A 22117-nucleotide genomic window follows, 5' to 3' on the forward strand; every position below is an offset into this window, starting at 1 on the left:
TGGAAAGTTTATAATAAAATAAACTTGGTAAAAAAAAAAAAACCAAAGAAACAAAAAAACAAACCACTGCCTATTTTCAAGATGACTAAATAAGGACTAAATTTATACCTTCCTTAGGAACAACATAACAATCATCTGAGATTACTTCTCCTCAAATTAATAACAATAAAAGGGCAAAAATCCCACTATTTCCAGATAATTATAAACCCTTGCTCTATTTGAAGCATTGGCAACATTTCTACTGCAGCAGAGAACACTGGAAGTGACACAGAACATACAGTGCCCAGTCCTTCTGCAGAACTCTGAGATCTTCTATGTCCTGTCCAGGGCCATGCAGGGCTTCAGCAAGGCTGGCCTGGGAATGGGCAGTGGGATTACAGGCCCAGAGCCAAAGCTTCTCTGGGAAGTCAGCGTGTGGTATTCTGGGTTTTTCAGAAAACAGAACACTTCTGATTATCCCCTGATATCCTGGCCATGCTTCTATGCAATTGGGACCTTGTAAATAAAGCAGAAGCCTGAACCATTTTTCTAATGGCTAGCTAGTCCTGCATTGTTCAGACTAATTGAAAAGAGAGAGCCCAAGCCGTGCTAATTATGACTTAACGGCAGCCAATTCAGCCCATGGATAATCTCCAAATTCCATTTGAGCCATCCAGCCTGCTTAAACTCTAGGTTGTGTTATTTTTACCAGAGTTGCTAACAAGCAGCGCATTAACTGCATCTAATTCCACTTCCTGGGCCTGCCCTGAATGGCAGGTGGATGGACACTGGGAAGCTCCTGGGCTGGGAGCAAAAGGTGGAAGAAGCAGAGAGACAGGGGACAGGCCTGAAGACCATGCTAGAATGTTCCCTGGAAACAGTAAAACCTTCCTGAGACCCATTTCTGGTCATTTCCTTGCTCATGCAAGGCGGAGCTCAGGGTGGGTAGTCAAAACTGCCAGGCCCTTCCTTTTGTGACATTTCCTTCTCTGTGGCCCACGTGCTTCAGGGGGAGACCCTGGAGTGCCCTGTCTCAGTTCTGGAGAACAGGAAGGTGGGGAGCTAGATCCACAGGGAGTTGCATGAAGGACAGGGTTAAGGGACAAAGGGAACCATCGAGCCATGAAACCAGCTCCCAAGGCCTGGCAGAAACAGGGAGAGGCTGAGGGTGGGAGGTTTGCAGGCTCAGCCCAGCCATGGTACCAACTCCAGTGATGACCTTCAGTCAAACCGCCCGTGTCTTTAGTTTGGATAAACTCCTAAGTGCATCTTGTACTTTTGTAGGACACAGGGAAGAAGGGTCCTCAAGGCATTGACAGTTAACATGTGTTTTTCTAGGGCTGTAAGTTTTTCACACACAAAAAAGCAGTTCCCCTGCTGTACACATGTGTCAGAACAAGCACAAACAAACAAAAAGTCAACTGTATCCAACTGCATCTTAGCTTTCTTGTCACCCGGGGTGTCTACAATAAGGAAACCACTGTGTAAAGGCAATGGCCCCCGAGGAGTCACGGTGACTCTGTGTGGCTGCAGGAGTGGCACTGAGCTCTTTATGTACAGGAAGCTGGCTCAATGCCATGGTCTAGCTAAGGGGCCCAGAGAAGGAAGGGGATTTCAATTAGCAAATGAGAGCAGCTTGACCAGTGGGCAGCTGGTCCAGCCCGAGGATGACATGGACCTCCCTACAACTCTTTCCTTTTCTGTCAACTAATATGGGTCAACAACTTCCTTATGACAGAGAAAGACAAATTCATCAGGTCAGTCCAAGTCTGTGAAGTGGTCCTCAATGCAGGGGTCAGGTAAGTCCCATGTGGCTTGTCATCTTACATCCCTAGGGAGGGGACAGGAATCGTGCATCCCTGGAGAGAGAGGGGGCAAGCCTCTCTGTACAATGACTCAAAGGGAATGTGAGGAGACCAAAGAGCTCTGCTAGCAAAAGTCACCACAGCCCTGTGATGCTCCTGGCCTTCCAAAACCTCTGCATAGCCCACTAGGAGGCCCAGACCCAAAGGATCACTCAACAGAGACTGCTTCCTTCTCCTTTGTCTACCAGGGAGGTTGCCCTAGGCTTGTATTCAAGGATGCTCATTCAATACCTTCTCACTAGCCACTTGCAGGCACAATGATGGCTTTTAATCTCCTGCTTTATTTGTGCTAATTTTCTAGTCTAATATGTATGTAATTATCCAAGCCACCGAACAAGTTTTTACAAGGATAAAAGGGAAAATACACCTAACTGAAACACACACGAATATATACTGAGAGACATATACACCTTCATACATCACAGGTTCTATTAGTCCCAAACAGAACAGGGAAATAACTTAAGTGGCCAAAAAGAAACAGATGGGCAAACTACTATTTATAAAACAGAATAGTATACAGCAGTGAAAATAAACTACTGCCACGTGGGAAAATATGTGTGAATTGTTCACATACAACACTAGACATAAATGAATACACAATTTATGATTGTTGAAGATGATACAAAGACTTATGTATTTTGAAGTGGAGTCTTACTACCCAGGCTGGTCTCTGACTCTTGGGCTTAAGGGATTGTCCCACCTCAGCCTCCTGAATACTGAGTTTACAAGTGAGCCACCATGCTCAACACACAGCTTGACAAACCAGACCAAGAGCCAGCGAAATGATTCAGTAGGTAAAGGCACCTGGCACCCAGCCCGAGGACCTGCTGCATTTGATCCCTGGAATCGGCATGGTGGAAGGAAATCACTGACTCCTTCAAGACGTGATCTGATGTCTGAAGGCATCCATACACTTGCACACACAATAAGTAAATAAAAGGAAAACAAAACAAACAGTTCGATGGGTTTCTTTAAACAGGGACAGTAAGTACCTAGGAGAGGTAAAAGAAGGCTCGTGGGCTCTGACAGCAACTGCTCCTCAAGCAGGGCACCATTTCACATGGATGAAAGTGCTTGCTTTTCATCCACTTAATACCCCATCAGTTATGTAGAATACAAAGCTTACCCTAAAAAAAAGTAGGGCAAAGCAGGCGTCCTCATAGAAAGGTCCAAAAGGGCAGAGAGGCCTACAACAGACCACCCTGCCCCTGCCAGAATTTTCAGCATTTATTCTCCTTCAAATGTCAAGTGACCAGGCAGAGAAGAAACATGGCCTCTATTAGGGTGCAGTGGAGGGCAGAGCTTTTAGAGAGCTAACTTTTCAAAGCAGCGCATTTGACCAACACTCTGAATAGTCTTTCTGGTTTGCTAAGCTAGAAGAATCTGAGACACCTAAACTAGTCTTTTAAGCTGTGGGGCGCAACCTCATGGGGTCACGAAACTAAATTTGAGGGTCATGAAAAATATGGCAACAGTGAAACGTTTCTGAGTGCAGCGACCAAAGTTAATTCAAACTCAAACACAAGCAAACTCAAGAACCTTACTGCAGCCTTTGTTCTGAACACAACATACACAGTTAATGTACATTATTAATACAGTGTTTCTACCATACACACAAAGTGCTGTGCTCTTCTAGAAACAAAGTGGTTTAATTACAGAATTAAGACTTCACATGTTTTTCAACCACCACTCCTCAGCATGTAGTATAAAAATTTGTTGTTATGTTAGAGGGTTTGGTTTTTAAAACTACTGTATGAGTTGCTGACTTAAATAGCAAAAACTGTTCAATAAATTTTGGTTTGAGATTAGGACAGAATTTCCAATAATTTCTGAAAGGGCCCTAGACATATTTCTACCATTTTATACCATGTGTTTATATGAAGTGGCGTTCTCAGAATTGACAATTATAAAGTCAAAATACTGATTAACTCTGAAAAATGCTGAGGAAGCTTTATGTCCCATAGAATCAGACATTCAACTAAGATTTTACTATTTATGTAAAAAATAAGTGTAAGTTTATCCATCATTTATACACAAATTTGCTTTCAACTATAATAAAGGATAAAATTATAATCATCCCAAACACTTGTTTTAAAATAAATTTCTTGATGATTTGTCAGTAAGTGCTTTATTTGTATCTAGATGCCCAAAATTGCATAAACATTTCTTGGGTGAGAAGGGGTTTACGAATGAAAAAACTTGAGAAGTTCTAACCTCAAGTGTAAGTCTGAACAGAGAAGGGGAGTTTGGGGCTAATGGTCAAAATGAAGTTTGAATATCACATGCGGATTCTCCTTTTTACCTCCTAATGAAGAGGGTGGTGATGCCCTGCCTCGCTGCAGTTGTGTTACAGTCAGCCCCCTTTGGTAGTAAGGGAGCACCACACAAGTAGAAGCCTAGCCTAGTGTATTTTCTCTATCAAAAATACCAATGAGACCTGCGACAGGGTATGCTCCTAAGAGGGTATGAGCGTGACTCTAGCTGAGACTCCAAGTAACGGGAGACTGAAGAATCCACCCTCTAACTAGACACAACTCCTAGTAGAGAAAAGGGAATACCAACCCACCCATAAAAATTGACCCAAAATTTACCATGCCTACAAAATGTGCAGGGACAAAAATAGAGCAGAGATTGAGGGAATGTCCAACCAGGGACCGGCCCAACCCGAGACTCAGCCCATGGGAGACAGCCCCAATCCCCTGACACGATTAACGATACTCTGCTATGCTTGCTGATGGGAGCCTAGCATAGCTGTCCTCTGAGTGGCTCCACCCAGCACCCAATGGAAACAGATGCCAGGACCCACAACCAAACATTGGGTGAAGCAGAGTCTTGTGGAAGAATGTGGGGAAGGGGAAGGACAGAAGGACTCAGAGGGGACAGGAGCTCCACAAGCAGACCAAAGGGCCAACTAACCAGAGCTCAGGGGGTCCTGTGGAGACTAAAGCACAAACCAAGGGCAATGCATGGACTGGATCTAAGCATCCCACATAGATATAGCCAAGAGACAACTTGGTTCTCATATAGAATCCCTAGTAAGGGGAATGGGGGCTGTCTCTGACAAAGACTCTGTTGCCTGCTTTTCAATCACTTCCCCCTGGTAGGACTGCCTTACCAGGCCACAGGAGAAGAGGATGAGCTCAGTCCTGATGAAACTTGACATAAAGGGGTGGGTGGGTGGGGTTCCCCTTCTGTGAGGAGTAGGGAAGGGGGGGAAGAATGGAAAGAGAGAGGGAGGATGGGAGTAGGAGGAGAGGAGGGAGGGGGCTATGACTGGATGAAAAGTGAATAAAAATAAAAAAATTATAAAAAACAATGAGAAAAGAGAATGCTCATACAGAATCAGCATGCTAAAAACTGATTAGTGTGGAAATTAATAAAACACAGAACAGACTAAATAAACAAAACAGAAAGTTAGTTCTTTAAAGAGATAAACAAGGCTTTTAGGGAGCCTGCTCCCATCCCCCAGAGACAGAAAAGAGCCAAAGAAAAATGGAATGCAACAACTAGTTCTGCAGAAAAAAGAAACTCGGCTAACTAAGTAAGAATATGGTGATAATTAGATGACTGATGAGACCAGCCAGACCTAAAGAAGGGTGCAAACCACTGAGACGGGTTCTTGAGGAAACATAGCAAAGAGCTTAAAGTCGACGCCCTCAGAGAAAAGCCAAGGACAGATGCTCTGTGGTAAATCCTACCTGATAGTTCAAGACAATTAGTATCAATTCTTCAAGTTCATTTTTTTTTAAATAAAAGGATAAGCAATAACCCCTAATTCCTTTTATGTGACTAAAATTACCCAGATTCCCTGAAAGACAAGGGTTTTATAGAAAGGTTTTATAGAAAGACAGGGTTTTTTCTGTAGAAAACTACAGAACAATATTTTTTGGGAGTGTAGGTATAAAAATTGCCAACAAAGATATAGAACCCAAAAACAAATTTTAAAAGATTATACACTATGACCTAATAGAAATTATACACTATGACCTAATTGAATTTATCCCAGGAATGCAAGGCTGGCTTAACATCTGAAACTCTATGAGAGAAATGCATGACAATAAAGGACAACCCCCCAAGTTAGCCGAACAAATGCAGCAAAGACTCCGTGATAAGACAACAGCCTAGAGCAGGAGGGAGTGTTGTCAGTCCCAAACAGGGAATCTACAGCAAACACAGGCATTAACCCAAAAGACTGGATGCTTGTCTTGTCTTAAGATCAGAACAGGAAAAGGATGTTCTCTCATCACTTCTATTCATATCATGATGGAGGGTCTATCCATACATCTCAGGAAGAACATGAAACCAAAAGCACCCAGCTCTGAATGGAGTAAGTAAAATTATCTATTTACAGATGACAGAATAGCCTAAGGAACCTAAGAGACAAAATCAGCAAACTCAGCAAGGTTCTAATATACAATATCAACACAGAAAAATCAATGTTTCTTCCATATACTTGCAGTGAATAGTTATAAAATAAAATTAAGGATGAACAGAAGAGGCTATATTGGTGTCTAATTGATACACAAAGGCCTACATCAACTTTTATCATCTTTGTGTGAATAGTAAAGTATAATTACTGAGGTGAGCATGAAGTTCCATGCCTAAGGAGCTACCGGTAATTGATAGCTGCTGGGAAGAAGACAGTCAGTTTTCTTTCAGGTGTGGCCTTGGTATGTTAACCATGTTCCAGTGGGAAGCCACACATCTAGGAGCATATGGGTAACACAAACTAGACCTGATGAGTTAAAAAAAAAAAAGATGGCACAAAATTGGGTGTGTAGGGAACAGGTGTATCTAGGAGGATTCTGGGGCATGTGTGAATATGATTAAAACACATTGTATGCTAGCCAGGCATGGTGGCACACGCCTTAATCCCAGCACTTAGAAGGCAAAGGTAGTCAGACCTCTGTGAGTTCAAGCCCAGCTTGGTCTATGAAGCAAGTTCCAGGACAGCCAGGGCTGTTACACAGAGAAACCCCATCTCGAAAAACCAAAAAAATCAAAACAAAACAAAAAACAAACCAACAACAATAACAGCAACAAAAATCCCTACACTATATGAAATTATATAATTTTAAACTGAAAAAGAATATATTATTATTAAAATTTATAAAAAGTTAAAAGTGGGTTGAAATTTCTTAAACTGAAATTAAAAAATAATTCCATTTATAATAGCACCAAAAAGAAATTATGGGGCTTGAGATATGAGTAAACAGTACAGTACTGTCTAGTGTTCTATGCAAGGGTCTGGGTTCCACCCCCAGAGCCCTGTTCTAGTTTGCTTCTCTGTTGATGTGATAAAAAGCACAATCTAAAGCAACTTAAGGAGGAAAGGGTTTATTTCATCTTACAAGTCCTAGGTCACAGTCCAGTAGTGAGGAAAGTCAAGGGAAGAACTCAAGGAAGAAACCTGGAGACAGGAACCATGGAGGAAGGCTGCTTGCGGACTTATTCTCTGGCTCACTCTCACAGGCTCATGCTTAGCTAAGTCCTTTTACAGTCATGTCCACCTGCATAGGGATGGTGCCACCCACAGTGGACTAGGCCTGCCTACATCAATTAGCCCTCAAGACATTGTTCCAGAGATATGCCCACAGACCAGTCTGATCTAGATAATTGCTCAATAAGGCTCCCTCTTCCCAAATGACTCCAAACTGTATCCTTTACAATATAAACTAAATGGCACACATCCCCTTCCAAAGCAAAGGGGGGGGGGGGCGTGAACATATAACCAGTGCTTTTAAAAATGTGTTTCTGGCAGAAATGAGCAAGTGGATCCAAAAATGCATGGGAACTTAAGGGACTGAAGAAGGGTGACAGCTACATACTGGGTATTACTTTTGGAGCATTTCAACTCAACTTTGGTGATGCATTCCTAACTATGTATGTACTGGAAGCCAATGAATGTACATTCCAAGTCAGTGAGCTGGACACTATGTACAATATGTGAATTACAGCCAATAAAACTAGTGGAAATCAAACAGATCGTGTGTGTGTGTCTATAAAATTAAGCTTGTAACATGGTGCGGGACTTCTCCCAGAATTCTCCTTACATGAATAGGAAGCTGACATCGGAGTGGTGTCACAAGAGTGGCAAGGCCAACATCTTGAGCAACACCAAAGACACCAGTGAACTATGAGAGTTTCTGTCTCTGAGGCAAGGCCATACTGGGCCAGAACTCCAGGTGTTACTACATGAGGACAGTGACCAAGATCCTTTGCGTACCTGGAACCTAGGCCATTAAGAAGCTTCTAATGTGGGAAACAAACCTAGACTTTGTTTGAAGACATAAAAAAATCACTTAAAATTTCAGTTTTAAATCTGCTTCTGGATAGCCCTTCCTAAGGGAGTTGGCACTTCACAGTGAGTTAGGGGGCTGCCAGAACAGGTGTTTCATGAATCTAGACAAGGGCTGAGGAGGATGCACACCTGTAAGTCAGGCAAACTGGTTCAGCTTGGCTGGAAAAGTGAAGACCAAAAGAAAATTAGATGAGTGTGAGGAAAGAGTCAGGAATGCAGTCCCTTGTCCAAATCCCCATAGGAAACGCAAACTGAATAAGATGACTATGAGGGAAAGAGAGGCCAGGGGTCAGCTTAGGAACAAGAAGCAGCCGACCCAAGAAAACTGGATCCTCAGAAGATGCAACACGGTTTTCAGATGTCACACAAGGAGCCAGAAGCCAGGTGGCTGGCCTACCCCCCAGAGTGCTCTCCAGGGTTTCCAGAGCAGCCGTGTGCAATCTCTCAGCAGCCTGACAGGGTGATAGCACTGAAGGGGTCCCACCCACTCACTAGCATCCCCTTTCTCTTTGCAGAGATTTGGAAAGGCCACGAGGCCTTGTCCTTAAGCAACAGGCAGAGAAGGAACCTCGGGGCTCTAAGGGGCCTTCTCCCAGCTTTTCCTCTGTCTTTCCATCTTATAGCCTCCTGACCAGGAAAGGCTCAGGTCTACGAAGGCAGGAGCTCTCTGACCCATTTTCCTCTAAGGAAACCAGGTCCCAAATTAAAATTTTACAAAAATAAAGAAGTTTTAGAACTTCTTTAGAAAGACATCTCCTTCCAACCACTGGCAAATTTTTCATGGTTTGGCTAAGGTTTTATTATTTTTAAAGATGGAGAACTTGCTGAAGAAATGAATGCCTATTTGGCTCTGCTATAAACAGTGGCTGTTGACTACTGCGTGATGCTGGGGATCTTGTGATAAATGGAGAGGATCTCACAGAGTGACACAGACAGCAGAGAGCTGAGGAAGGAGGCACACATGGAGAGGAGAGTGCTGCCCTCACGCTCCTCTGCTGGAGCTGTCAACAGGGTTGGAGCACTCTGATGAACTGCTCCATTACCGCGCTCACCTGATTTTACATGGTCAACCGCCTGTGCTTCTCTCCTTGCCCCCAAACATTCCCAAGTCCCCTTCCCATGCCAGGGTCCCCAGCTGAGGACATCAAGTCCATACTTCTCTCCTGAGTAGACACGGGCTCTGCGAGGGAGTGTGTAGGTTTTGGTGTTTGCTCCTTTCCGGAGAGGGTCATCCAGAGGTGACTGGCAGGGAGGATCTTCTAGAGGGTTCCAGTAGCTCTGCTCACACATGCCCCGTAACAAGATTTCTGCCAACTGTCTGGCTATTGTCTGGAAACACAAAGGAAGAACAGCATGATTGCTAACTGTTTTATCTCAGCCACTCTGTCATTATCTCTATTGGCTATCACTAGGTTTGAGGCATCATTACAAGACCCATCTATGGTAAAAGAAAATATAATATGCAAAGACACTTGAAGACTTTTTAAAAGAGATTTACCTTCATCTTGATTATAAATAAATGTGTTGGAGATACGTGTACATGAGAGCTGGTGAAGATAGGAGTTTTGGATCCCCAGGAGCTGGGGTTGTAAGCCATCTGACATAGGTGGGTGCTGGGAATCAAACTGCAGTCCTCTGTAAGATCAGTACCTGCCCAAGGTTTGGTTATGAGTCTTAATATCTGCTTTGCTACACTGCTAGGTAGAGTCTTTCAGAGGCCCTATGCAATAGGCTCCTGTCCTGTTACTTGTTTTCTCCAATGTCCATCCCATTTGTCTTTCTAAGTGATGATTGCTCATCTTACCCCAGGTCCTCCTTTTTTATCTTCTTTAGATTTCAGTATGTTTATCCTATCTTATAGGAGAGTGCAGGGAATCTTATGAAAGAAGGGGGAGTTAGTAAGACCTGGAGAGGACAGGAGGTCTACAAGGACCAAATAAATCAGGGCACAAGGGTCTTTTATGAGACTGTTTCTTCAACCAAGGCCCATGTATGGATATAACCTAGAACCCCTGCTCAGATATAGCCCATGATAGCTCAGTATCCAAGTGGGTTTCCTAGTAAGGGGAACAAGGACTATTTCTGACATGAACTCAATGGCTGGCTCTTTGACACACACACACACACACACACACACACACACACACACACACACACACACACACGAGGGAGAAGCAGCCTTGCTGGACCACAGAGGAGGACATTGTAGCCAGTCCTGAAGAAACCTGATAAGCTAGGGTCAGATGGAAGGGGAGAAGGACCTCCCCTATCAGTGGACTTGGAGAGGATCAGGGAGGAGATGAGGGAGGGAGGGTGAGATTGGGAGGGAATGAAGGAGGGTGAAGGAGGGGGCTACAGCTGGGATACAAAGTAAATAACCTGTGATTAATATAAAAAAATAAAATTTCTTACAAAACAAAAAAAGATCAGTACCTGCACTTAAGCCCTGAACCATTCTCCAGCCTCATGAACAGTTCTTTAAGAAGGTTCACGCACTCCTAATTCTGCCCTGTCTATATTACACATTAAATAGGTTTTAGACCCAAAATAACTAAACATGTTGCTAAGCCTTTTCTAAGAGCTCTTGGGTGAACTGCAGCTGTTTTCATCACCCTGCAGCAGATGCTTGCTATAGCTCAAATCCAGAGAAAAGCGAGGACACAATTCAATGACACCCTCGGAAGTAAAAAAAAAAAAAAAAAAAAAAAAAAATCTAAGCATGGCCATACGTACCCTGCAGACACTCAAAGGAGCAGTGTCCTTAGTCACACGCCAGCACACAGGATACAGCAGTTGGTGAGTGGGGTGCCCTACTTTCTATGCATGACCTAGAGAGGCTGAGAAGCTCAGAAGCTAGCATTGTGCAGCAGGGAAGGCAAAGTGGGAGCTGCAGCTTCTGATGAAAAAGGGCTTTCTACAGAGCTGGGGTTATCTCACACCTCCCTGTGAAAATCCAGAAACAAACAGACCTTCTCCTTCTAGCCAGCGAAGTTGAAGATGCTTTTCTGAGTCCTCTGCGATGCCAATGCCTAGAACGTTACTCCGAGCAATATGCAAGAGGTATGTCTACCGAGAAGGGTCTTGCTGGCAAAGGGATGCTGATACACACAAGCGTACACACATGTGCACACCTCCCAATACCCCGTTTGCAAACAGAACCTCTGTATCCCAGAACAGTCAATCCACAATCACCCAGAGCCTCAAGCAGTGGGGCTTCCCAGCAGGTTCTGTGTTCTCTGAAAGATACAGCTGATACTCTCTGAGAATGAGCTTCTAAAATGAATGTGTTCAGAAGAGAACGTCTTTAGAATTCATCCATATGAGTCTTCCTAAAACTCCCCAAGGAAACTTAAATGTAACCAAATCATTAGCTTGGTGGCTTCTGAGAACCACTGGGCAAAGGCAAATTTTCTTGATTATCCTCATGTCAAAGCCACTGCCTTTAAATGGCTGTAAAAGAGTGGAACTAAATGCATCCAGATCATCCCCAACTGAACCATCTGTAAAGATCTCATAAGAACACAGTTTCCAGACCTGAACACTGCCTGAGCTGCTTCCCTGGACCTCCATTATGGCTTTACTTTCATCTCACTGCCGTCACGTGAGCTAATGGCTCTGCTGAACGCTTCAGCTGTCAGAATCACCCTACATTCACTACGACCGTGAAATAAACGTTAAAACGGAAAAATGAATAAAGAACCCCCGTCTCTCTCTGTCTGTGTCTGTCTCTCTTCTCTCAGCCCCCATCCACTATGACTGTTTTAAGGGCACAATCCAATGGCATTTAGTACATTCACAAGGTGTGCAATCCTCACCACTATCTAGTTCCAGGACATTTTCGTCACCCCAAAATGAAATCCTATACCTTTTAAGCTGTAGCTTCTCACTTTCTCCCCTCTCAAACCCTGAGAACAACTAATGTGTTTTCTATCTTTATGGATTTGACTGTTTAGAAGATCTCGCAGAAACGCCTACTTTGTGGGTCTTCTGTGATCAACTTCCTTCATGCAGTGCCATCTTTTCAAGATTCAGCCATGCTGTTGTCTGTTTATTAGGTTCCTCCTGTTTTACTGTTGAGCAAGACAGACATGAGCCATTTTGTCCATTCATTCAGCTTGTTTCTGGCTTTTGGCTGTTAGAAATAGTGCTTTTATGAGCATTCATGTTCAAGAGTTTGTGTTTGAAATTTTGTTTACATTCTTTGGTAAAGTCTAAAAATGGAATGCTATGAATATAGTTTTAAATCGCTTTCTGCTATGCTTTCATATCAAATCAAGTTCACAAAACAACTTTACCATCTCACAAATACAGCATACAATTGCAAATATTACCTAAGGTAAAAAAAAAAAAATCCTGTAGTTACTAAAGTAGATTCCTTGGTCCTGCTGCAGACATACTCCACTGGAATTTTGGAGCTTGTAGGTGAGGACATGTATTTGTTCAGCATTCCTCAGTACAGTTAGGGATGTAGATCATTGCCAAAGCACTTGACTACAACCAAAACCACAGCTCCTCAGACAATTCTCATGCAGTTCAAGTCACTTGAAGATCCCCACAGCAGAGAGCAAAGGCACACTTTGATTCAGAATGACATAAAGTGGGAAATGTCTACCCTCATGTTAACAACACCAGCTCGTGGCTGAAATGTCCAAGGGCAATTCCAGCTACCAAATAGACTTGAAAAGGCTCCTTCCTGCTCACCTCAAGAAAACAATGAAAGATTATCTACCTACCTATCTGTCTGTCTGTCTGTCTATCTATCCATCCATCCATGAGGGTCAACAGAAATGCCCCATTTTGGAACACTGCCCCTATCACCGTGCATCTAAAGCAATTCAAACTGATCAGCTGAAAAGCCTTATGGGACTCAGAGAATAAGTGAATTTAAGAGAAAAGCTATCTGGCAAAAGTTTTCATGTATATAATAGCAAGCTCTTGTGCCTTAAAGGCCCCTAAAAATCAAAATGCTTTGTCTGAATATATAAAATATACTATAAATAACTTTTTTGGGTTTTTTACTATAAATAAATTTATAAATAAATAAAAAATTATAAAATAAAAATATTATATATAAAACATATTCAGACAAATATAAAATTTTAAATCTATAAAAAGGAAAAACCAATATAAAATATAAATATCAAGACCTTATCAGTAAGGTCTTGATGAGAAATGTGTCTGTGTGTATGTATAAAGTTACTTATCTAGCTCAACAACATATCCTAGAAAAACCTTCAGTTTAGCTGCCTTGCCCCATAAATCATATCTCTACATCTTAGAACCTTGGAGATGCCCAAATGAAGCTCTCTCTGCATTTCCCATGATATGAATCTCTTAGCCTTATCCAAATGAACATTCCCAACAACAATTAAGGACAAACATGAGTAATAAAAGATAAAGGAAGCTGCAGATTTATAGAGGATTGCTGTAGTAATTGTGACTGTGCTGTATAAATAGGACATTTATTAGTACAGTGAGCACTAGGCCTTCACGGGTTTGATGACAGACTCTCTTCTGTACTTCTCTTTCAAGTTTTGTGGGCATGTCCTTATCCAGACAGCCAGCATGTCCTACCATGGACTCACTAGGCACTCACTAAGGTGGCTATAAACAAAAAGATAACTACAAGTGCTAGTTAGGTTGTGGAGAAAGCAGAATCCTCAGAACTTCTGGTGGGAATGGAAAACGGGTAGCTACTTTGGGAAACAGAATCTCCTCAAACTGTTCAAACCAGAGTTTTCATGTAGCACTACTCCTAAGAACAGAGGAAGAACAAAGGCATGTGTCCACTCAAAACCCTGTACACAGAGGTCCTCACACAAGCATGGTCACAACAACCCAATACCCATCAACTGAAAAAGACTGGGAGAAGAGAGTGTGGCAGACTCATAAAACAGAGTATTGTTTGGCAATGAAAGGAAAACACTGAGGCAACATGGAAGAAGAACCTTAAATAGAACGATACTGATGCTACATGAAGGAGGCCAGTCCAAAAGGCTATACTATATAACTCTATGTGAAATGTTCAAAATAGACAAATCTATAGGAATAGAAATGAAATCAGTGATTGCCAAAAGCTAGGGGAATGAAAGAATGGGAACAAACTACTAATGTGTTTGCAGTTTCGTTGAGAAGTATTACAATGTTCTGAAATTAAGTGTTAAATATGCTGGAACACGGAAATGCACTCTTATACAGAATCACGTGGACACGTGTCACATACATCCACGGAAGCCAGGCGCCTGCAGCCTCGGGTCAGTCCCACTTACCATTCGCAGGTTCTGTGTTGTTCTCGTCTCCACTGCTCGGAGAAGCTCCCTAAATCTCCCGACTCCTCTTGTCAAGTTCCTGTGTGCACACAGAATTTGAGAAGGTTTCCATCTGGCATGTAATAATATTAAGTATCTTATATACAGATTTCAATACATTTTGTCCATATAAAAGCTGTTGGCTAGAATTCAAGCAAACGATTATTCTACACATACCTGTCTTTGAGCAACTGACCCAAGACTGATGGTTTTGTGTGTGTGTGTGTGTGTGTGTGTGTGTATGCTTTATAGATCAAATCAAAATTTCTCAAGGAGTCAAAAACCTAAAACTCAGTTCTGAGGCAAAGAATAAAGAATCTATTTTCAAACTCACAGTTCCCCCCCCCCCAGGAGTACTGGAGTCTGTGCTGTCATTAAAAAGGGAGATGACAACACTGGGCAGGTAAGGACATGAGCAAGGCACTGCATGCAATGTGGAGAAGACTTCTTGGTGAAAATCTATGAGGAGGATAAACAGAAAAGAAAAAGGAGGGACGGCCTCACTTAAGCACTTCTCACCTTTCAGAACAGAAATCACTGCCCAGTAAGTCCATCACATGAACTCCAGCCCAGAACTGACAAAAAGAAGCAAAGGGCCAAAGCCCCTCTCTGAGGGCCACTGTGAACTGACCAGTGCCTGGCCTTCCTGTGTTTGCTCAGAACACAGATCCATTCATCATCCTACGTGCTCCACAGAGACAAGTCTAGCAACATATTTCACAGGGGACAAATCATTTTTGTTAGAGCATCCTGGCTCCACTTGTTCCCTCAGAATGCTGGTTCTGGCCTCTTTGATTGGGAACACCTCCCAGCCATTTCCTTTACATTGAGCACTGCCACCATCTATGACATAACTAGGTGATATTTATAACAGGCTCATTAGAACACATCTCATCTTTCCAAAACGCCATAGAACGGGTTAGCAGGTGCAAGACTATCAGCCAGCCTCAGCAGGCTGTGACAGATGCTCCGGGTATCTGGCTCTTGTTTGGGTGGCATTTTAAATCATGAAAAGGTATGAGAGAAAAAAATGTGGCTTCTGTAAGATGCACGCACCAGTCACAGGGTGACTGATTCATATCTTATACCTATGTGGCTTCCAGGAGCTCTCATTCACAAGAATGTTAAAATAATGGCTGACTGGCCCAGTATGTGACACTCCCTCAGCCCTCTTACCCACACAGATGAAAAGCTATCATGTCAGAAGCTTTGTGGAAGAAGAAGAAAGAAGGAAGAAGGAAGAAGAAAGAAGGAAGAAGAGAGAAGAAAGAAGGAAGAAGGAAGAAAGAAGAAGAAGAGGAAAGAAGAAAGAAGAGGAAGAGGAAGAGGAAGAGGAAGAGGAAGAGGAAGAGGAAGAAGAAGAAGAAGAAGAAGAAGAAGAAGAAGAAGAAGAAGAAGAAGAAGAAGAAGAAGAAGAAGAAGAAGCAGCAGCAGCAGCAGCAGCAGCCGCTGCCACCTGCACTCAGGACTCTAAGCAGCACTAAGAAAATCCATTGGAGACATGAAGAAAAATTAGAGAACAGGCCCTGGGACATGCAATCTCCTCTGTCTGCCCCCTCACTCATTTGTATGGATCCATGTCCACGGCAACTGCGCACACTGCTCTGGGCTGAAGCTCGGTGCTCTGGAGTAACAGGAGGAAACGGTCACAGCTGGAGAGAAATGGGAGTGGCTGGGTAGCTAATTTTATTTCCAAATCACCGATTAAATGCCCTCTGTGTACATAAAGGGCATCTGAACTGATAGAATACGGGCATGCCTGAGGCAATGTCACTGGAGAGACACTGCTAGACCCTCATAGCCCTGCTTTGCCATTGTGGAGATTAGACCTTGAATAAGCACATTGAAGCTAACTATTATAGCTGGGGAGGCTACAAATAGGACCTGGCCATTTGGGGCATCACCCATGTCCTTTTTGCAGAATGAACTATTTATAGTTATAGAAGCACAGAATTTTCTAGCCAGAAATGATCCAACACAGTCTAGCTTACACAGAAGCGAACGGGCTTGTTCAAACTCAAAGCCTGGGGAGGAAGCAAGTTGGGAGCTTTCCACCATGCTCTGTTACCACATAGGACAAAAGAAACATAAGCTCTGTAAAGCAGAAGAGACTCGAGAGGAAAGAAATCCAAGAGCTCAGATGTGTATGTGGTGCCACTGATAGGCAAATTACTTCACACACACAAATAGCATAAACCCTATGTTCTGGTGATGACAGCTAATGATGCTCCTTAGGTACTAGTTCAAACTGGAAAGCAAATCCATTAAACCAGGGGAAGAAGCCCTGTGCTTGATGGATATGCCTTCAGCCACCTGATATGGCTAGAGAAACCCAACTCTCCTTTCTGGGTGGCTGTGGTTTTTCCCATGCGGGAAGGAGGCCCTCTGCTGGAGGAATGCAAAAATCTCCACAGCAGGAGGAGGCTGAGCCTGACATTGGCTCCCAAAAAATGACCTTGAAAATAAGTGCAAACTGTCTCCAGCTTTTCCCAGCTTGTTCCTGGACTGTGTGCAGGATTCAGAATTGAATCCTCTCCTCAACTCAGAAGAATCTGCTCATAAACAAAAACTACAGGGGAGTTGCAGAGGTAGCAGGCCTAAGGCTGTGGCACCCTAGAAGGTTAGCAAGGAAGGGGTGGCACAATTATATATTAGAAATTGCCACAAGTACCCCAAATCCAGTATGAAGAAAATGAACAAAATCCACACGATTGCTTTCATATCTGTAAACTATTAGTTTGTTCCTAAAATGCTGAAATCCATTAAACATCTAGAACAAACTGTTGTTTAAAGTTTCCACTCTAAACTGAAAACCAGAGGGTCGAGGAATTTCCCTGGTTTTTAGGGCTTCCATAGACCCCCAACATGAGGCCATTTATTCATCTCAACACCCTTGACTGAGACGGTGCAATGATGTCAGAATTCATTATGGTAATGCTTATTTTGTATCAAGCATACTCATACTCTAGTAGGCTGTCAGAACCCAGGCCGTCTCCTGCACTTTGCTTCCTCAAGCTTTCTGTGCTGGGTGTGTTTCCCTCAGGCTGGAGCACCTCCAACAATTCAGCTAAGACCAGGGAGGAAAGGGCCGGCAGTCTTCAGGACCAGCTGCGTCATCAGCCAGCTGGCAGGCAATACCCTTCTGCTCTCAGCACCACTGCTGCCCGGCCCAGTAGGCAGCGTTTGGTCAAACCCACCGATTTTCATAATGGGAGCAGTCTCGCTACCCTTCCCTGTCTGCCTTTATTTCACTCTCTCGAATCTCACCCTTCCAGGGCTCTCCACAGGCCTGACTTTGTAGTGTCAGTGCTGGGCCCCATGGTTGTCAGCACAACTGGGAAGGCACCTGCTCCCCAGCAGCTGCTCCTTCCTCTTTTTATTTTCAATTAAATTTTAAGTTAGCCAGGTGTGGCGGTGCACTCCTTTAATCCCAGCCCTCGTGGAAGCAGAAGCAAATGGATCGCTATCACTGTGAGTTCCAGGCCAGCCTGCTCTACAAATCCAGTCCAGGACAGCCAAGGCTACACAGGGAAGCCTTGTCTTGAAAGAGGGGGGGGGATAGATGGAGAGAAAGGCCGCCCGCTCAGTTCAGTGGCTGCTGGCTGCTGGGTAACTGCGTGCCTGCAATTTTTTGCGGTTCTTGGTGCATCCTAGCTATTAGTCCCCTGTCAAATGTTTATTTGGCATAGACATTTGCTATCATTCTGTAGGTTGTCCTCACTTTGGTGATTGCTTCCTTTGCCATAAAGAAGCTTTTTAACTTAGGCGATCCCACTCTTTAATTCCTTGAAATCATCTCCTATGCTAAGGGAGTCTTTCACAGAATGTTCTATGTTGATGTCTAGGTGTTTTTCCTCAGCAGTCTTGATTTCTTGCTTCTTAGATTAAGATCTCCCTCTTGAACCTCTATCCTTGTGACAGGCCCCAGTTCCCTCTGTGGTGCTGCAGCTTTTTCCAATGCTGAGCTCCAAATTCACATTGTTAGCATAAGCTTACAAAGGCACAAATGTTGTTTTGCAACTCTGAACAGTTATATTTTTTAATATTCTCTCCTGTGTGCTATCAAACAAGAGGAAGGTAGATTCTGGAAAGGGCCAGAGCTCCAACATCAGCTCATAACAGAAAACCAAGGTTGGGAGACTAGAGGACTTGAGGACGTTTCAAATTATGATGGCCCAATTCAATGTGAAATTCAACATGTTTTTTTTTTTTTTTTTAAATTTACCCTTTCACTTCCCGGGGAGATGAATAGAAAGGAATATTATTTCCTTCACTATGCATAGTTATTATTTATCTATTTGTATTTTATGTGAGTGTTTTGCCTGCATGTATGTATGTGTACCCCATGCATGTAGTGGTCCACAGAGATCAGAAGGCGTCAGATGCCCTGGAACAGTAAGCTTTAATGTGAGTCCTGAGAACTGAACCTAGGTCCTCTGCAAGAGCAGCTGGTGCTCTTATTAGCTATAGTATCTCTACAGCTCCACCATGGATTTCTAAATTATCCACTGACTTCCAAGTATGGCTCAGGACAGTAGTTTAAATTCAGTTTTCATAAAAACTCAAAGTTGGATGCAAATAGGAGTTTTCACACTCAATGTGAACCCCGTGGGTAATAAGGAAAAGGGAGCCCTTCCAGAAAAAACTCAATTTCAATTTTTCTCTGGTTGAGAATTTCTAAGCAAAAATCAATTATGGGACGAGTCAACACAATAGATCTCTTGAGCAAAGAAGCAGTTTGGCTTTTTCCAGTTTCTTTCTTCACTGACAGGCACTGAGCTGTGTCCACAGCAGGCTGTTTCCCCAAGCACTGGGCAGTTTCCTACCAGATTTCAGCAGGGCCCTGAGGACGCTCTCGTGAACAGGGCTGCCATCCCTGCTCTGTGGTGCTTGGGTGGCTTCACACACTATAAAAACAGAAGTGTTTCCATGACACAGATCTGTTTGGCTTACTACTATGTCCAAGTTCCTCAAACAGCAACCAGCTAGGATTTGCTTAACTAACCACCAGGAACCAAATGACCAAATCCATGGAAGATGTGCTTCCTATCTGTCCGTTTGCCTCTTCTACTCACTAAGCTTAGGCCTGCAGACAGTGGAATAACACACCCTCTTAAAACCCTGGGCAATGCTCTGTGTAGCACCGGGGCCAAGCAGGCTTTTCTCCTGCACCGAGACACACACCTGGCATAAGTCTAAAGCTAACAAGTTTCAGAGAGCTGTATGGAAAACGGAAATGTCAAAGTTTGGCGGAAGGAAAACATCTGGGCAGTTAGGAAAACCCTTCTGACTTGTGCCTCCACATGTTTCTCTTGGTCTCCAGAGTCCAAGGACTTTTAGCCATTTTTCAAGACCAAAGCCAAGGTTTCTCTTGGAAGTTTGCTAGCTTCCTCTTGAAGGGGCAGGTGTTGCTTCCTGGGGGGCTCCCACAACAGCTGCAAACACGCCTAGTCGGCACCTGCCGCATGTTAGCTCACCAAACTGAACACCCTGAGAGCAAAGCCCCCTTTTTTTGTACCCACATCTCCTGGTCTCAACAGCCTCGGGGCGGGCGGGCACTAGCTGATCGTTACTCAGCCAGGAGGCCTTCAGGAAAGAGAAGAGTGAACAGGAGTCTTTGCTCTGAAATCTCTTTCCCTGTTGATTTTTGTGACTAATGGGGAACAGCTAAAGCAGATTCTCACGTAGCAAGATACACTGCTGTGGACAGTGTCAACATTTATGACAGAAACTCAAAAATGTATGATGTATCTCTGAAGGTCAACAATAGCCCTTAGCTCCCAGCTTGAGAACCTCACTTCTCCTTCATGTCTGTAAACTCTGGTATCCTCTATTCTGAAAATTCTGACCATGAGAAGTAGATGCACAGATTTGGAATGAAAGCCACATGCTTCCTAGCACCAAAGGATACTCAGGTTTTCCAGAGCAAAGACTAGCTTCTCCCTCTGAACATACTCTGTGCCTCAGATCCAGTGACATGCATTTGTGAAGACAGATGGCTTGTATAGTCAGGGGGCAGGGATCAAACCCACAACCTTGGCCTCATTAGCAAAGGACTCTACAGAGCAAGCCAGCTGCAGCCTAGATATAGCGACAGAGGGTGTGACCATGTCAAACTGGGATGTGAACAAGCAGGCCAGGCTTCTGGAGGTCTCATTTTAAATCTAATGAGAGCTGTAGTAGGCTTAACAACATTTTTTGGATGACTCCACCAAATGAGGCTTCCTCATGACAAATGTAACGTGTATAACTGGTCAGCTGGCCAGGCAGCATGAGGTAAGAGGACTACGTCAACCCAGACAGAGAGGGCAGCTACTAGGGATTCTTATCACATGGGCCAGGTCTGGGGACATAAAGAAATCCATTCAACAAGTTATGCAAAGCCCATAATGAACAAGTAGGCCAAGAGCTCGGAGCCAGAGAGAGCTGCAAGGACAACTCATCCTTCTCCAAGCCCTTATTTATACCACCAGATCCTGAGTCTGAGGAACAGGAAACATGGGAAGATGGGTCCAATCTTAACCTATGGGAATAGTCAAAGGACTTCGGCATTCATCAAAACCTGCCTCCACAGGAAATGCACCAGAGAGCCAATGAACAGCCTTCCTCGTGAACATATCTGTATCTTAATGATGTACAAACATTCTCAAAAATTTGTTTATTTGTATTTTATGAGTGTTTTGCCTGCATGTATGAAAGTATACTGTATGCATGCCTATTGCCCACGGAGTCAGAAGAGGGCCCTGGCTTCTCTAGGTGTGGATGTTGGGAATTGAACCTAGATACTCTGAAAAAGTAGCAACTGCTGCTAACCACTGAGCAATCTGGCCTGCCCCTTACTGAGTCCAGAAGCCAAATAGAATCCAGTGGATACTTGGATTACTTAGTGTGTATGCCTTACTGTAAGAATACTTTTAACAAGCTAACCACATGGATCTATCACAGAGTAATTTGCCCTTCAATGTATTTGTTTAGGAATCCTTGTATTTATCAGTAAATTAAAACTGCTAGATGGGCAGAGGCTTTCAGAGGCCCTCTGTGGTAGGTTCCTAGGTTGTTTCCTGTTTTCTTCTTCTTCTGATGTCCATCCTCTTTGCCTTTCCGGATGGAGATTGGACATTTTAGTTAGGGTCCTCTCTCTTGCTTAGTTTCTTTAGATGCACAGGTTTTAGTGGGTTTGTCCTATGTTGTATGTCTATATAACTATCAAAGCAGATGCTGAGCCTGATGGGCAACTGTTGGGTAGAGTGAATGGAATTTTAGGTAAGAACTGGGAAATAGTAAGAGCTGGAGAGGACAGGGTCTCCACAAGGAGAGCAACAGAACAAGAAAATTTGAACACAGGGAACTTCCCAGAGACTCATACTCCAACCAAGGACTATTCATGGAGATAACCCAGAACCCCTGCATAGATGTAGCCCAGGGCAGTTCAGAGTCCAATTGGGTTACATAGTAATGTGAAGAGGGACTGCCTCTGACATAATCTGATTGGCCTGCTCTTTGATCACCTCCCTCTGGGGGGGGAGCAGCCTTACCAGGCCATAGTAGAGGACAATGCAGCCACTTTTGATGTGAACTGACAGACTAAGATCAGAAAGGAGAGGAAAACCTCCCCTATTAGTGGACTTGGGGAGTGGCATGCAAGCAGAGGGAGGAGGGAGGGG

At 43.6% G+C, this 22117-nt stretch overlaps 1 protein-coding gene across 7 annotated transcripts in view; it reads right to left on the bottom strand.

Moving 5' to 3' along the window:
- Ttc7b (tetratricopeptide repeat domain 7B) overlaps nucleotides 1-22117 on the bottom strand; it is a 200139-nt gene that overhangs the window by 105130 nt on the left and 72892 nt on the right. For all 7 annotated transcript variants that reach the window (XM_060388045.1, XM_060388042.1, XM_060388040.1 and 4 more), the window contains 2 exons: nucleotides 14415-14493; nucleotides 9302-9474 (listed from right to left, as the gene is read on the bottom strand). In XM_060388045.1, the coding sequence (XP_060244028.1) occupies nucleotides 9302-9474; nucleotides 14415-14493 (252 nt within the window). The remainder of the gene's footprint in view (nucleotides 1-9301; nucleotides 9475-14414; nucleotides 14494-22117) is intronic.

The sequence above is a fragment of the Meriones unguiculatus genome, chromosome 7 (assembly GCF_030254825.1).
Source record: "Meriones unguiculatus strain TT.TT164.6M chromosome 7, Bangor_MerUng_6.1, whole genome shotgun sequence".
Lineage (NCBI taxonomy): Eukaryota > Metazoa > Chordata > Mammalia > Rodentia > Muridae > Meriones > Meriones unguiculatus.